Source organism: Patagioenas fasciata, chromosome 9, assembly GCF_037038585.1.
Source record: "Patagioenas fasciata isolate bPatFas1 chromosome 9, bPatFas1.hap1, whole genome shotgun sequence".
Classification (NCBI taxonomy): domain Eukaryota; kingdom Metazoa; phylum Chordata; class Aves; order Columbiformes; family Columbidae; genus Patagioenas; species Patagioenas fasciata.
The window spans coordinates 8,968,384-8,985,974 of record NC_092528.1 but is presented as its reverse complement, the minus strand read 5'-3'; the positions used below and the strand labels follow the sequence as shown (position 1 = coordinate 8,985,974).

General features: G+C 45.0%; 1 protein-coding gene across 1 annotated transcript in view; it reads left to right on the top strand.

Moving 5' to 3' along the window:
* Positions 1-17,591, top strand: part of LOC136105211 (uncharacterized) — a 205,749-nt gene that overhangs the window by 182,924 nt on the left and 5,234 nt on the right. The window contains 5 exon segments of the mRNA XM_065844848.2: positions 10,999-11,178; positions 13,403-13,597; positions 14,628-14,807; positions 15,430-15,662; positions 16,970-17,099. Of these exon segments, the coding sequence (XP_065700920.2) occupies positions 10,999-11,178; positions 13,403-13,597; positions 14,628-14,807; positions 15,430-15,662; positions 16,970-17,099 (918 nt within the window).

Genomic DNA, 17,591 nt, shown 5'->3' with positions numbered 1-17,591 from the left:
AGAGAGCACCAGATTCACACTAGGTACCTGAATCTGCTGTCCCTTGGTGGCAGAGCAAGTAGAGCCTCTACCAGCTGGAGAAACAGGGGCTGCTTTCACCTTCTTCCTTCTTTCCTGCAGCAGCTCCTGCCCAGAGCAGGCTGCTGGGCAGAGCCAAGGTGACCCAGGGCATGAGGCAAGCCACCATAACATCCACACTTAAAAATCTTGTGCTTGTTTGATGTTGCATCCATTTAGGATATCAACACAAGAATGAAATTAGTATGTTGTCTTCTGCTAAGCTGTGCTGGTTTCTGTGCAGGGGCAGTGCATGAATGTTATTTGTAGGTCTGGTGTCTATAGCTGCTGTAGTAATGTGGCTCAGAACAGTACAGGAGAGCTGGGTTTGACTGCTTGTGGTTGTTTTGAATTGTCGTCTTGTCCAGTCTTGGCATGTTGAATGTCTGCAGTTGTGGCAAACTCTGTATGGAAATACAAATGCTGTGCATAGGCATCACGTGTCAGTCTAAAGAGCTGCACCAGGGGCTCTCAGCAGCAGCCTCACACAGCTTCCCTCGCCTCACCAAATGAAATATTTCCAGCAGGAGATTAGGAAAAGATGGGCTGCTTAGAAGTTGTGACTTAGTATTTTCAATACCCCGATTCACACCTGCAGCACCCAGGAGTCAGGACTTGTTATACTAAGCACTATCTAAATACATAGCAAGTAATTTCCACTGGACACCAAGAGAGGAGACCCAGGGATTCCAGTGTCCCATTGCTGCCTGATCTACCAGAATGTGCTCTGCCTCCAGCTGCTTTTGCAAAACTACTTTGTCACGCTGAAAAGCCTGTGGCCGCTATGGGCGAGTTGTGCAGGGAGTCAAGGTGACTAAAATGGGAACCTGTGGGGAACAGGAGGTATGTTGGTATTTTCCTGTTTGGACTAAAGAAGCGTTGTTCTGCAGATGCTTTGGTCTGCCATAGTTAGACGGCTTGTTTGTAGTGTGGTCTTGGAAACAGGAATGTGTCTCTGGTTTGAGGCTTGAGCTTTTTTTAGATCATTGGATCTCTAGGTCTTTTCATCTAGATCCTGTGGATTTGAGCCAAATGAATAAAATAGTAGAGAGTCTCAAAAGATCCCAGGAACCTGCTTCTTGAATCAATCCTCTTTACCTGGAACTGGCCATTTGCAGTATGAAGAGGTTATTGGTAGTATTTTTTTGTTCTAGTGTAACTTACTGGAAGAAACTTCTGTAGGGATTACAAAAGAAATGATTCACTTTTATATTTACAGATACTAACCAAAAACAAAGGCCAGGCAACCTCCTTTGCCTGACAGGCATTATCGAGGTTTTTTGTTCTTTCTCTCTATCTAATACTCAGATTTTCCTCTGCCCCATTTTCAAAGGACAGACCTCAATTCTTAGCTCAGTGAAGAAAGGATGTGCATGTACATTGGGAGAGAGATCACCGGGAAGGAAAGGTAAGGGAATAATAGGTTTTGGATCACAAAAAACCTGCAGGGTTTCTCTCTCAGGAGAAGGTGAGGAAAGGAAACAGCAACTGAACTGCACGGTTCTTTTGAGGCAGGGAGACCACCTTGGAGAGGCAGGTCATGGAAATTACTAAACTATCTCTGTTGGTCCAGCATGTCCACCAACACCTAGCAGTGTTGTACAGACTTTGTCACAGTGCTGTTAATCCAGGGAGGTAGGAGTAATAAAAATCATTTCAGCATGTTCTTTGCATTGCGTTCCACTAAAATTAAATCATGCACACACATGAAAAGGAAAGCCGTGTGCTGTGTTTCTGGCTTACTGCCCGCTGTGAGCCCGAAGAGCTGCTGACCTTTTGATGATTCAGAGTGGTTTGCTAGCAACGCACTTTGTATCTGCTTTAAAAGGTTTTATTTAACCTTATTTGTAAAACAAATTTAGATTAATTTGCCTTCGAGCTGTAACTGATTCTGTAACTTGCTCTATCTGTTGGGGGAAGGGAATAGCAACAGTCATCAGCAGGCAAAGAGCTCTGGGAACTGCATGATGCCCTTTTCTTCCGCAAAGAACCAGAATACAACATTTATCCTCAATAAATCCCTGTGTCGGATGAGATGCAGCCGAACTGTTTTGGATATGTTGTCCTGGGGGATCTGTACAGTATATTCCCTGCTTGTCAAAAGAAATAACGTTGAAAGAGAAAGCAAAAAAAGGAGGTAGAAAGGAAAAATCTCGAAATTAAGTCACGGGAGAGGCAGTGCAAGGGAGAGCTGTGCTGCAGAGAGGGGAAAGGATGGGATGTGTCCCAAGGGGGTGTCTTGGTGGGGGTGCAGAGGAAAGGCGATGCTACAGGCAGCAGCAAGAGGAGACTGGGGCAAGTTTGTAGCATCAGTGACATAAAAATGTGTTAATGTAACACTAAGTAAAATTTTCTAAAGAAAATAGTTTCTATTTGGGTACCTGAGAAATGTTGGTGTAAAAAAGATACAACAGCAATCGCTTTACATGTGAGAACAACCAAACAGAAACATCCTGGGCTATTGCCATTCCCAGGTGTACAGTTAAAATCAGGGCATCAGAAAATGCAAAAATGTGTTAGCTAGGCATGCTTCATATTCTGCCGTAAACATAGACTTCAAAACTCTTGGTGAGGTGAAGTGGGGAGTCAGTCAGTCTGACATGGTTTTCATCTACAGCCAAACTGGAACCAGAAGCTAGAAACTTTGTAGATGGAGGTCAAAGTCTTGTTCAAACCTGAGAGTTCAACCGTGGGCCTCGCTCCTTCCAGTCTTTGAAACCAAAGAAGCCAGGAGAAGAGTGTGTGGCTGATTTCCAGGTGCTGTTACAGCACCAGCCCAGTAAATCTGGTTACAAACCCGAGTAGCTGTGTGCACCCACTCCAGTGCTGCTGTTGGCTGCGGGATGTGAGTCTGTGCTGAGGTGGGAGGGGGGCTCAGTGCTCCCCAAAGAATGCCAGAATAGCTGGAAAGGGGGTAAAAAGAGTGATTCTGGGCTGTTGGGGTAAATAGGACTGTAGGGCTTGGAATCCCGCCTTAACCTGAAGTGATGGGTGTCACACAACTGAGAGAGGTATGAGGAGTGGAGTAACCAAAAGTTGAAGATACTTAAACAACTTTTAAGCCTTACAGTATTTCAAGTTCCTTAAGCCACTTTAAGGCTTTAGATGGGTTTAAAGTGCTTAAAACACTTTAAGACCTTAGATGAGTTTAAGCTGTTTAAGCTGATTTAGAGCTTTGGAATGACTTAAGTTCTCTGGCCTTTAGTGCTTAAGGAGGTTTTGAGGTCCTTTGAGCTCTTAATTGTAAAGGCCCTTTTGAACATTTTGAGTGAGGATGTGGCACACACCCACCCCTGTATCCTTCTCCCAGCCGATGTCTGAACAGCCAGGTTTCACTGGGTACACTTTCCTCCTTTTTTTGGGGAAAAAAAAACCTCCACGAGTTGGTCATCCATGTAGTAGGGATGAATGGCTGCTCCAGAAGTGTGGACTGACCTCCCTCCACGTGCCTGGTGAGCGTTACGTGAGTAGGATAAACAGCGCGTGCGATCTGTTATGTGCAAGTGCTGGACTTGTCTGCCTGAGGGGTCCCAGCCAGGAGGGCGACAGCTCTACGCAGAGGACATCCCAACCTCCTTGTAGTTTCTGTGTTAGCAATCGCTAATTTTCCACCCGAACGTGAGTGTTGCTGTACCTCAGGGGACCCATCTGTCCCTGTTAATAGCTTCAGGGCTCACCATTTTCAAGTAGTATTTGTGGGTAACATGGATAGTGAACACTTCTTTTGTGTTTTTACTCCTCTGAATCCCAAGACCAGCTCTGTACAGGCAGCCAGTAACACTTTGACCTGTGACTTGGCTAACTGCTCAGGACTAGATGCAGGAATGGCCCAACTCTTTCCCTTGTGTGCCTTTCCAGGTGTGTTTAAGATCCTTGCTGGGCTGTATCTAGATATGATGTGTTTAAATGGCCTGAAAGGACATACAATGGCTTAATCTCTTTTAAAATAATCTATGTGTTTGGCTCTGTGGCAGCCTGTGGCACAGCTTAATTATGCATCAGAGGGCAAAGTACTGCTTTAGTAGTAAACTTCCTGCCTGGCAATTTCGCTGGACACCCATCAACCTGACATTACAAATAACCATTTTGTAAGCTTTCATCTTGTGGCCACCCTCTGTCTACCTTTCTCTATTGCAGCTTCAAGGTCTGTTTAGCTTGTACTGGCCTAGAAACCCTTCCCACTTTCCATTCCTGCTGCTCCTTGTGCCTTGTCTAGTTCTTCTCTTCCATCTTTCTTTGAGTCATTCCTGATGTTCAGACTTTCTGACTCTGATGGAGCAGGTCGATGTTTTCTTAAATCTGTCTGCAGAGACATTCCTGAGGAGCAACTCATTTAGTCAGTCATTTGTGTTAGATATTGCTTGTGTTACAGTTGTCAGCATATAATTTCATTTACTGTTTTGTCACCTTGTCACTCAACCTTGTATCTGCTTGTTTGGAAAGCTCTTGAAAAAAATATTTCACTTACACTAGAAAATAAATGTCTCACAGACATAAGTTTAAGTAAGTATTCTCTGGAAACCTGTATGAAAGGTTGAAATGGAAGCTGTTTTACAGCTTTACTTACTGCAATCACTGCCAGCAACAGCAATGTTTAACTATAAAATGTGATACAAAACAAGCATTTGTAGAGTACTAACAGGTTTGAAAGAAAGACTTCGCTCCTGTTGTTTCTGTATGCCAAAGATTAAGGATGTTAGTTCACAAAATTAGCAGACTCCCTTGATATGCAGATCATGAGAGAGTGATGGTTGTGGTACTGAGGACACCGACAGGATCTAGATGAGTAGGTGTCCTCCTCAGCTTACAGGTAATTATCCCCATGCTTTCTTAAGAACTTTCCTGGCCTATTTCAGCCAAAAATAAAAGTCTAAAGAAATTTTTGTTGCTTTGTTTTGCATTACAGTCTCCAGCTCCCATATCTTAGGTGAGGAACTGAGAACTTGCATCACTGTGGAGTATGAGAAGTCCCGTTTAACTTGGCTCAGATGGACACACACCTGGCATGCTGTCTTATGCCGTACTCTTCACACACCAGTTATTTTGATTTGCAATAACATGGAGTGCAGCTCTGCCGCCTCCGCTTTCTGCAAGGGTCGGTTCCCTCCTCCTGTAGCACTTGCAAAGGAGCTTTCAAAGCTTCTCCTTGCCTGCTGCGGGGGGACCCTCCTCCTCTTCCCATCTGTTTAAACCACTTCTGAGGGAGAATCAGGACTCGGATGATATAAATAAAAGGGAGTAATGTAATTAATGCCAGTCAGAATGGTTTTGTGGAAAATAGTTCTTACCAAATAAATGTGATGACAAATTTTGAGTGTTTGGTAAATGGAGGCAGCTGTACTAGATATCACATGAGGAGTTTGACAACAGGCACTGATGAAAAAGGGAGCACTATAGACTATCAGTGTAGCACGCTTAACTGGATTAAGATCTTGGCTAACCGACATCTCAGATTTGTTAAAGAGAATCACTGTCAAATTAAAATATTTTGAATGGAGATCTGCAGTGTTTGGTAAGTTCCTGAGTGCCCTCCACTATCCTTAATCAGTGCTCTGAAATGGGTGCTGAGGAATCGCGCAGCTGACCCAGTGTGCAGAAGGGCAAGGACTGCCGCGGGCATGGCTGGATGGGGCTGTGGGGTGTGTGTCCGTGCTACTGAAGCAATGACCGCAGCCCACGGCCCGTGTGGGGACACACATTATCCTGAAACACAGAGACAGGGGAGCAGCAAGAGGCCATGAAATGTTTGCTGTGGCTGTCAGTGGTTCTGGCACCCTGCAGCCAGGCAGCAAGTCCTAGTGAACCCAAATTCCTCCCTGGCACTACGGGAGACAGGTCCCCCAGGGACTTGGTTAATTCATCATGCTAAGGTAGATGCCTCGGATGAACCCTTCCCGGGGGTGCCTGCCTCTCTCCACGAAGGAGAGATGCTCCGTAAAGGCAATCAAGATAACTCGCTCAGACTAAGTGCCTGCTGTTCAGATGACAGAAGCTCTGTGAGATAGATTAATCTCTGTTGTCCATCATTAAATAGTGAAGCTAAAAATTTTGAGGTAGAAAGAGCAAGCTGTCAGGATGATTTCAAAAGTATCCTGTGGATTCAGTTGAAGGGAGAGGCTAGCTGGCTTCCACCCACGTTCAGAAAAAGTAAGTATTTGCATAAGAGAAGGCAGAAGAGAAGCTCTAGAAGCAAAGTGAGGGGTGAAGGGTGCTTTGCCTCTGGGGACGGGACTGCCGCAAGGTTTATATTTTTGATGTTCTGGCCCAGTTCAGCTTTGGTCTGTAACACTAAAGTTTGGGTGGGGTGAGCAACAAATGCAGGCTTCACAGCAACCCTTGTAGTTCTTCAGGAAGGGCTTGGGTTCGGGTGCTGTTCACAGATGTCTGGTTTAGGATCACAGACCTGAAAAGTAAATTCCACTTTATTGACACCTTCTCCCTGAACTGCCCTGTTCCCAGTATCTTCAGTGCTCTTGGGTTCATTTTTTTGCTCTATATGATCCAGTGTACTTGGCATTATCAAGAGAAAGCAATTAAAATTTTATTCAGTTAGACCCAAGTAGCTCAAAGATAAATATTTCCTAAAGGTGTCTTCATTCCTCCTTCTGTAAGTTGTCAAGATCTTTTATCTCTGTTAATATTGCCTGGAGCTCCTGTCAGAACAAGACTAGGACATATGAGGTAATTATGTCAAGGTGTCCACCCTGAGACAAAGAGCCTGAGTAGCTGGAATGCAAACAAGCCCATAGACTGGGCTTTGGCACGCCAGATCTGTTTGCCCACGTGTAATGGACTTAATTTGGGGCAGCTATGTGCGACAGCCCTGGCTCTGTCTCCTGTTTGGCAGCCTGTGCACAGGCATTGCTGCGATACAGCAATCGATCCACCCTGCTCTTGCACAAGTCAGGCTGCAGATGCACAGGCAATGGGGAAAGTGGCTGCAGATGCACAAAACTACCAGTGCAATGTTAGTGCTGCAGTCCATTCTGTTTCAAAGCGTCAGTGTTAGTACTGCCTTTGGGTGGCAAACACTGCTGTCTACAAACTTAAATGTTGCTATAAACACAAAAAAATAGCCAATTTTTGTTTGCTTCCACTGCTGCCAGCTGCAGTAGCTAGAGCAGCTGTAGGGTGGCTGGGTTTGCATTCTGCCTTCTGATGGTCTCTCCTAGAGACTGGCTTGAGACTCTTCAAGAACATGTACCGAGTTGACCTTGATATTACAAAGCCAGCACATAAGTGTTGTTTCATATGGAAATTAATAGTTGTTTCTCAAACCCTGCTTTAATCGCAAAGATTAAAGCCTGTGGTAAGACGAGCCTTTTGAGCCTAGGCGCTACCTTGCTTGGAAATGGTGAGCATTCCCTTTAATACCCGCTTCTCTGGAAGACAAGCAGTTCTCACAGTACAGCTAACACATTTTGCAGAAAACGTTTTTATCTGCTGGTGTGTTTTAGCATTCCTGGGTTAGGGAGTTAAGAGTCCTGACCCCTTTTTCCCCAGTAGCAGCGTGCTCCTCAGAGAGGCCGCTGCATCGTGCTCTGGCCCAGCTGGAGCAGCTCATTGCTGCAGTGATGTGCAGAACTGCAGGTGCTTCTGTGCCGTGGAAATGTCAGTCCTGGCTCAGAGCTGCCGTTCAGTGTTTACTCTGCAAAAGAGATTGTTACACTGGGTAAATTCGGTATTTCTCTATCAACCTAGGAATTGGACTGGATACAATTGAAAAAAATAGTGTAAGGTACAGACTGGTACAGAGAGCTAACAGAAAAACGAGCTCTGAACATGGTGATGATTAAACTCTCTTCAGCGCTTATGTCTGCTCCCCTGCCCCCATCCCGTTATACCAGCACAGAGTGTAGGGAGGAGAGCGCAGAGCCTGGCAGCCTACAGGCATGCAGATGTTTAAAGTGCTGCTGTGCTACATTAGCTGAGATGATCCAAAGCATATATAAGGTATGTTTTCCTCTTTATTTCTTGCTTTATTCCATATTCATCCTTCCTCCCTATAAACAGGGTGTTTGGTGGTAGTTAATCAAATCCTGGCCGATACTTCAGGTGTCTTTAGTCACACCTTTGCATGAGAACTGTCTGTGGTAGTGGCGTGGCTCTTGCCTGTGCCTATTTGAGTCAGTTGTGACTTTCTGTATTTCAGAAATCATATTCACAGTATGTCTGTTGCTGAATAGATAAAATTTAAAATATTAATAATAGTAGATGGATTTAAGTACCAGCTGAGGATTCACTAGTCAGTCACATGCCTTTTGGTGACTGAGAAGAACCATGTGGCTCTGTCCCGTTGTGAGCTGGGTGTCTCAACCCTGACATGCTGTTAATGATAGGTCAGGCATGGTCTCTTGTCTTCTCATCAAGACACCGAGATCTGACAGCTTGGTACTGTAAGGTATTAATGCCTTCACATCATCAGTGCTCTGCTCGTGTGATCATCAGAATGCTAGAGGAAGTCCATTTAGCTTCTGTCTGGTCACGGCCATGGTGTGTGTGCCAGCTACCACATCATACCCAGAGCACTGATTCAGAGTGGCATATTTAAGCACACAGCAAAGGAATTTTATCTCAGAAACAGCCATTTCTTTATGTGCTGCTCACAATTTGTATGTTGAAAAGCCAGGTGAATGCCACTCTTTCCAAAGATTTATTAGCATATATCTGTTTCCTCAGCAACAGCCAACCCTTACCCACAGAGATACATAGCTGAGAGTGTGTAGCAACAGCTCCGGTGTGACCTGGTGGTCAGACTTACCCAAGTGCTGGTGAAAGCTGCTGAAGCAAACGGATGGGTTGTGCACAGGTGGATTGTTCAAAGCAGCATGAGCTCTTTCCTCAGAGTAGCCAAATCCACCATCATCCACAGCTGCTGTTCTATAATTGAAGTCTGGTACCTGATTTTGGAAAAATACATGCTTTTACATCCAATTTCCCTACTCTACTCATCCCTGCCTCATGTTAGAAAGCTGAAACTTCTAAGTTTCTAATAGCCTGACAAAACCTACAAGTGTTTCAAAAATACAAATAATGCCGAGTATGCTTCCAGCTTGTCAAACTATATGCAATGTGCCTGTTAAGTGTGCTATGCATAAAAAGCACCACACCTAGCTTTAACAGCTGCATGGATTAGTGATCAAGCTTTTCCCTCCCCAGCTCATGTGGACCAATACCTGCCATCTGACAGGCACAGCTGTCCCTGCTGTACAGTGCGTCCATCATTCTCTCTTGATGTTTGGTTTTCTGAGACTAATGATAACCACTTCTTTACTTGCCTTATGATCAAAGCCCATCCTTGCTCTAAGAGCTTGGACTAGTGAGACACTTCTATATACTCTTGGATTATTTTCTTGTTGTGCCACTGGCCAGCTGTATGACAGCAGCATGTCCCCTGTGTCCCACGCTTGCTGGGCCTCACCACAGTGCCTGTCACCTGGGAGGAGCAGAAACCCACAGTAAGGAAGCACCCAGGTCCTGGTGGTGTGAGGGCATGTGAGAAAAGGTGGTGTGGGGCATGCCAGCAGGCTGGCTGTGTAGATAACTGAGAACCTCTCATCCTTGCCTTCCCCATCATCCTGTTATTCTTGTAAAAATAGAAACACTGCGTTAAGCTGTTTCTGGTTCAGTGAAGGGACATTTGCTATGCAAAGGCAGACTGTATTTCAGTTCTCTTTCAAATGCCTCGTTAACTCTCTCCTGATTTACTGTATGCACAATTATGCTAACATTCTTCTACAATATGCGTCTTTCTTCTTGGGAGAGTGGCAAAAATAGTAACCCAGTAGAGCAGTAGAGAACTGTGTGACCGAGCAACCTCAGGTGCCCAGCATGGATGGGACCTGTGTGCCGTGGCTGTGATGATACTGCTGAGTGCTGTCAGATGTGTCATGGACAGTGGGTTTTGTACAGATTGTCTTTCTCCCTAGTGCCTCATAGACTGCTTTTTCTGTTGTCTTCCCAGAATTTATCATTGTACCATTTTCCTGGAGAAAAACAGGGCTTCACTGCCACTCCAGAATTGCAGGACTCCAGTATATGTGCTGCCTTCCTGGGGAAATCCCTGATGTTCAGACGCTCCTGGTCATGCTGGGGCCCTGAGGAGCCTGTGTGTGTACTCTGTGGTTGCTGAAATTCAAAGGACACTCTGACCTGACAAACCCACAGCCATCAGGCAGGCACTTCTGTTGTAGTGGCCAGCAGGACCAGCTCACAAACTGCACCACAGCTGAGGTGTGAATGGTTGAGAATGACATCAGGCAGGTATAGGCCTGGTGTGTTCAAGAGCCTGTTCAGAGCCTCTAGCCACGTGGTGTTTTATGGTTTGGTTGGGTTTTTTAATTGTTATTGGTCCTTTTTTTTCCTAGAGTAGGCCCTCTATGGGACATGTAGTAAATAACTGTTGTCCCTCAGCATAATTACTTAAACTCTCCAGGAGACTTATTTTAAGCAGCTTAAGTGCTAAGTTTAACCACCTTAAAGACTTGAGCTCTATCCATCCTAGACTAGCTCTGAAGTCTTAGAATACTTCCTGTTCTGAAGTATGTCTCTGAACATTGATGCTCAAGGTTTTGTTTCAAGGCTTTTGAAGGCAGGGCTGCACTGCCAGCACAAGAGCATCTTCCACAAACAGTGTACCCCTGAGCCTTGTTTGCTGGCTGAGGCAAAGTCACCAGTAAGAAATTCCAGAGCATTGAATTTATGTTCTTTAGGGTAGTAAACAGACTGTGTCCAAGTGATTCTGAATAAATGCTACTGAGAGGAAGGTCAGTTGAAGCAACTGCCAGACTAGCACCAACTCCTTTTCACACTGCATGTGGGGAGCAAACAGTTATCAACACTTGTTTGGCTCAGCAGCAATGGTGCCAAAGCTGCAGCCACACTAGCTGACTGTGCTGCTTTCCTGGGGGGACCTGACAGTTCGACTTGCTCTGTCCACAGCTCATCAGTGATGGCAGCGTGGTGTACGCAGAAGCCCTCTGGGACCATGTCACGATGGATGACCAAGAGCTGGGATTCAAGGCTGGTGATGTCATTGAAGTAATGGATGCTACCAACAAGGAGTGGTGGTGGGGAAGGATTCTGGACAGCGAAGGCTGGTTTCCAGCCAGCTTCGTACGGGTAAGAGCTTGATGTTTCTTAGCACAGTGTTTACTCTTTTTCTCCAGGTTTAGTGTTCTGTAAATGACTCCTGAGCGCTTTCACTGCAAGTGGTAATTGGTTCAACATGTCTTGTTACTATTCTTCTACATACAGCTACAGTACATCAGGTCTATCAGGTGTACGCTGTATTCCAGGTATTTAAACATGGAGGAGGAAAACACAAAGTCTTGGAAGTCATGTGGGACAAATGGTGAGGGAGGAGAAACAACATGCTTGATGCTTTTGGGCCAAGACTCACCCTGGTGCCAACTAGAAATATAGACCCTATAGAAATAGCTGTATAGAACAGCTGAGGCAGACCCTGCAGAGATTAGATTAATTTCCAGCAGAGCATTTTGAAACACATCTGAATTCTCTGTGCAAGTGGGGGATAAAACCAAGAGTCTGGGTAACTGCTGTGCACTCCTTTCCTGCTGTGAGGACTAGGGCTTTTTTCCTTCCTTGGGCTGTGTCTGTTGGTGTGGATGCCCAGCTCTGCTTTCACCACCTCAGGGCAGGTTCGTCAGTGCTGCAAAGGCAATGAGGTGCCTAAGGGCAGAGATTCTCAGCCCTTTAGCTCCTTATCCGGGTCACTTCAGATCACAAGTGACCCAAAACCAGGTGAAGCATGAAAGGAGGTGATACGAGGTGATGCAGTAGCTGAAGTCCTTGGAGAAGTGGGGCAGATAGTGCTATAAAAGTTTTGAAATGCTTTGTTATAGATTGCAGGAGGCAGGCTGAGCTGGATGACTATTAGGAACAGTGGATGTTTTTGCACATGAGATTACTAGGACCAAACTCTCAGCACTGGTGGGGATGGAACTGCTCTTTTTGCAGTCAAAACACTGTGGTTTGGTTTTTTTTTTCTTTCATGTTACTGATAAGTTTAATGGTTGTCCTGGCTGGCAAAAAGCTGTGATATTATTTGAGGGGAAAGCAGGCTAGTGCTAGCTATTAGGGATGCAGAGTAATTACAGCACTTATTCAAGCATCTGAGTGAAGATTTCCTGCCAATTATCACTGGGTCTCAGGCTTACTGCCGGAAGGCTGGTGTGTCTGGGGACTTGGATGAATCCACAGGTCTCTCTCTCAGTTACTCCACAGAAGTTTCAGGCCAAGGTCTGAGTTTTAAGATTGTCCAACGTTGTTCTGCTCACAGTGAAGGAAAATCAGGATTGCACATCTTGAGGGCTCCACCACCTGTAAACAGGGAGTAAGTGTAGTCTATGCCTATGTTGACAAGGGCTGGGTATGCACTATTTTTTGTATGGAAATATATGTGTATCAAGTGGTAAGTAGTCCTGCCTAGAAGAAACTACATCAAAAGCTTAAAGCAGTTTTGTGTCATTGCACTAAAAATGCCTGTAGTTATGCGTGTTCCTACTCCAGTGTTTTTCACTTCTGTGTGCTGAGTTGTGTACAAAATGGTCACGTAGGCACTCTAAGAGCTAAAGTACTACTACATAAAATAGTTCTCATAAGTGAAATGCACAATAATTGCCTACTGCTAAGGTACTTTGCTGTTGTTGACAATAGAGGCTCTGTAGGACAGTGTGCCTACAGAATGCTGGTGTTTTTCTCTGCTCATGCTGTGCTGCCATCTGATGGGCACTGTGAAGGAACCATGAGTTTCACACACAGCCTTGTAAAGTAATACCCTTCCTTACCACATCATGTGCCTGCTGGCATCTGTATCTGCTTTTATATTAACAATAAATTCCCTTTAAATAATCTTGGGGAAGGAGATACTGAGAGGTCACCTGTTATTTATTATAGGAGAACAACAATGAAGCTATACAAAAAAGTAACTATTTACTAGCTTTCCCCTCTCTCCCTAAGTGCCCCGTCACAGGTATATTAAGCAGATTTCACTTGAGGAACTATTCCCTGTCCTGATTTTGTATGTATTCTTCCTGGAGGACTCCATATTGTTCCTGTGACTGTCCACAACGGATGTCTGCTTATAACCACCCATGTCACACAGTAGGAGCAGCTGTGATGTGGCTTGAAAGTACCCTCCCAAAACTGAGTACCTGGCCTTAGCTTCCTCACGGGGAAAATATGTTTACAAGTAGCACACACATAGCAGCCCTCTTGGCTCCGTGTCCTAGCTCAGTCTTTGTCTGCCATTCAGTCAACTGCCTTCCTTGGAAGAGTTGTGTGTAGCAATACAAACGGTGAACTTCTTGTGTGTCTGGCACAGCTCCGAGTAAACCAGGATGAACCCATGGAAGATTATCCCCTGAAGGTAGAGGGTGGCAAAGAGGACGACTCCAGCAGTGGCACCCGCCGCTTTGGGATGGGGCAGACCACCAAAGATCAGATGAGGACCAACGTCATCAATGAGATCATAAGCACAGAGAGAGACTACATCAAGCATCTGAAGGACATTTGTGAGGTAACAAAATAAAGTGGGAAGTGAATGTAAGAACTTGTCTGAAGGATAATAAAGTGTGTCTCATTCTTGCCCAGAGAGTAACCTAAGCAGGTAGCTTTTCTGAAAGTGAAACGGTATTTCCATCAGAGCCTGCTCTGCTAAATGGCATTACATGCTTAGGAAACAGAAGACAATTCTTTACAGCAATATCCCAAATGCCTCTGTATTTGAAGCACCCACTTGAGCTCTGATTAAATGGAATTAATTGAATTTCCCAAGCCACAGGAAAGTAAATGTCTAGCATTGCTGTCCTCTTTAATATATGTTCTGAGGTAATATAATCAGCAACTGCAGCCTTCAGGCAAGTCATGCTCAGATCTAAATAACTGGGGGATGTTCAGCCAATTAGGTCTTTCACTTGCAAATATGCTGAATATTGCAACACCTCTTCCAGAATAGACACGCTGTCATGTGCTCTGGGGTAAATGAAGGTAATTTATGAGTTTTCCAGGAACACAGTTCTTCACTGAAAGGACACAAAATTGTAGTGCCTTCCAGGAGAGCCAGCTGGGGCAAAGCAGCACACCCTTATCAAACAAGCCTTTCCCCCTGTAGCATCGCCCCATCTCCTTTGTGCCCTCCTTCTGCCTCAAGTCAGCCAGGTACTTCCTAACACGAGCATACAAACCAGATCCCCAACTGGATTTAATTGGCCTAAATCTATCAGTGGATCGGTGCTGGGCTCAGAACACCCTGTAGCCTGCGGAAAGATAAAGGTGTCTTTACCAGGAGAGAAGGCAGCTCTGGGACTCCTTCAGGTGTGGATTACAGTATTGTTTAAGGCAGTGATGTAACTGTGGCTTGGTTTGTATTTCTGCAGTGTTTTGGGTGGTATTAGAGAACATAACAGCTAAAACATGGGTACACCTCTGCAGGAAGGGGGTACAGGAACCTGGTGTACAACTGACTACTGTCCGTGGGGTTTTCTGTTGATAACCAAAGGCCACAGAGCACATGCCCAGGGACGCTTTACAATTTGATTTCCTCCTAGGGTTACATTAAGCAGTGCCGCAAAAGAGCTGATATGTTTACAGAAGAGCAGCTGAAGACAATCTTTGGGAATATTGAGGACATCTACAGATGCCAGAAGAAATTTGTTAAAGCATTAGAGAAGAAATTCAACAAAGACCACCCACATTTGAGTGAGGTCGGCTCATGCTTCTTGGAATATGTAAGTAAATTTGACTTCATGCGAAAGTGGTAGCTGAATGTGGATTAAGTCAGAGGAATTAGAATGTGATTTGACAGAAATGAAGTTTGGTTTAAAAAACCCCACCCCACCAAATTAAACACCACCAGCACCACCCCCTGTTCAACCACTACCCACCTCCCAACCAAACATCCTCTAGTTCTTGTGGTTGCGGAAAGAACATTTTCAAAGTGTCTCAGCTCCTGAGCACTACACTCCCTGCCAGACCATGCTACTTTAGGCAGAAATGTAGGAGGATTCCAAAGTCTCGAGCTGGACCTGAGTTTACAACTATGGCATTTTGAGGTCAGTGCAGGATCAGCAACTGCTGACCCAGTCATGAAAAATGTTCAGCTGAGCACAGGCCAGAATATGTGGAAACATCTCGGTCTCTCAGATAAGCTGCACGTGCTGTAATGTGTAATATAGGCTGCCCATCCCCAGCTGTAGGTCCCCTGGCTCCAAAGTCTGTGAAGGACAGAAATTACCAAACAGCCCCATGAGATACAGGAGTGGGACCTACCCAGGGAACTCACACACAGCAGTTGGAGCCAGGCTATCGCCCTAAAGAACACGGACAGTAAACCCTTCATTTCCCTTGCAGCAAACAGAGTTTCAGATATATTCGGAATACTGCAACAACCACCCCAACGCCTGCATGGAGCTCTCCCGCCTCACAAAAGTCAACAAGTACGTCTACTTCTTCGAAGCCTGCCGCCTGCTGCAGAAGATGATCGACATCTCTCTGGATGGGTTTCTGCTGACTCCTGTGCAGAAGATCTGCAAATATCCACTGCAACTGGCTGAACTGCTCAAATACACCAACCCCCAACACAGGTAGGTCAGCATGGTGGGGAGGGAAGGATCGAGACTGGCCTTGTGGAGATGGACTGATGCAGAATCGTGTATTGAGGGCAGCTTGCCAAGAGCAGGCCGTACCACGGTTCTTCTGTGTTACTTTATAGAAACCATGGGAGAAAAAAAAAATTTCTATCAAAAACATAATTTTCCATTACAGTAGTATTGGGCTTTCCTGTCTGTTACAGATCTGGAGTTGCAAGGTCTGCCTTACAATGGTAGTTTTCTGTTTTATTTGCTCCACATATCTGTGATACCAGCACATACATACTTTGGAGTTAAGTGCTTCTTGTGGTAGTGTTGAAAAACTTTGCCTCCGGAAGCACTGGTTGAATATACTCAAAAATGTTCATGTCGTGCCCCACAGCAGTCAAGCCTTGTGCACTCGCTGCCTCTTCGACAGTAGCTCAAAACCACCAAATCCAATGCTCTGTTTCAGGGTGAGGGCACTGCCCTTGGCTCAAATAACTGCCACTGAATCAAGCATTTGAAATAATTAGCTATAGAAATAAAACATGAAAAAAATCTGTATTAAAGGAAAGTGTTGATATTGGTCCATTGTGGCTTGACTGACTTGTACCTTCTTCATTACAGCACTGGTATTTCTCAGAGTGGTTTTGAGCATGTCTTAATAAATCTATAAGCATGTTGTTCTGAAGCTGGTCTCTTAACAGAAAGCTCCTTAACACAGTACACAGATGTTTGGAAAATTGTGTTAGACAAGTTGTGCAGAACAGCTCCTTCCCAGCTACACGAAACTCGGCAGAAGTAGCTGTTGGCAGCAGATGGTGCGTGGGGGAGGGTGGATCAGCTTCTGTCCTACCCGTCCAGATAAACCATTGGCTCCTGTTTGAAATGAAGCCAATTATTGCTGAACTGCCTTATCCGTGCATGACAGAATCAGTCCCTGTACAAAAACAGTGCCATTATGAATATATTGTATAACGTGGAAATGAAATAAGGCTTGGAAAGCCGTGGAGATTCTGCTAGCAACTTGTATTTACACTTCTGTGGTTGAATTTGGTTGCTTACCCCCCTGCCTTCCACAAATTGGGCCTGGATTTGTTAGAAGACTGTAATCTGTGCCTCAAAACCAGCACATGTCTGAAAGGCTGCCCACAGAAACATGTACCTCTGGCTTCCAGTCTAAAACAGCTGGGGTAGAACTGCAAGTGGAACTCTTATTTTCTGCTCTCCGGCCCTAAGCCACACTAGACTGCGCCCCTTGCAGTGCAGGTACAAGCACGTGTCATTTTGCCATGCCTAACACCTCTGCTCTACCCTAGGGATTTTAAAGATGTCGAAGCTGCCTTAAATGCCATGAAGAACGTTGCTCGGCTCATCAATGAGAGGAAGCGGCGGCTGGAGAACATTGACAAGATCGCTCAGTGGCAGAGTTCCATAGAAGACTGGGAGGTAAGAGAATTAGTTCCCCATAAACTGAATGTTGCTCTTCTCCCCCTCCAGCTTCTGCCTGCCGCAAGATCTCCATAAGGATTACTGTCTAGTCCTGCCTCAGTTCTGCTGCCCCTCTTTGGGAGGTTCTTTTTCTATTTATTTAAATAGATGTGGATCTTTTAGTACAGCTGAAAAGGTCTAGCATCTAACTCAGCTAGACCAACTGCCTTTGCTTGTTCCCTGGGATTTTTGCTCCCCATTTTTCTTGCAGAGTAAAATTCACATATAGGCTTGTAAAATTCTATTATTTTCCTTTTGGCCCCCATTTTATCTTGAGTGATTTCAAACTCTCAAGATGGACAGAATTACTCCTTAATGCTTTAATAAGCCACATTATTCTTGCAGAAAGGCAATTAAAAAAAACAAACAAACCAAAAAAAACCCACAAAAAAACCACAAAAAAACCCACAACCAAACAACAGAAAACTAAATAAAAGAAAGAAAACTACT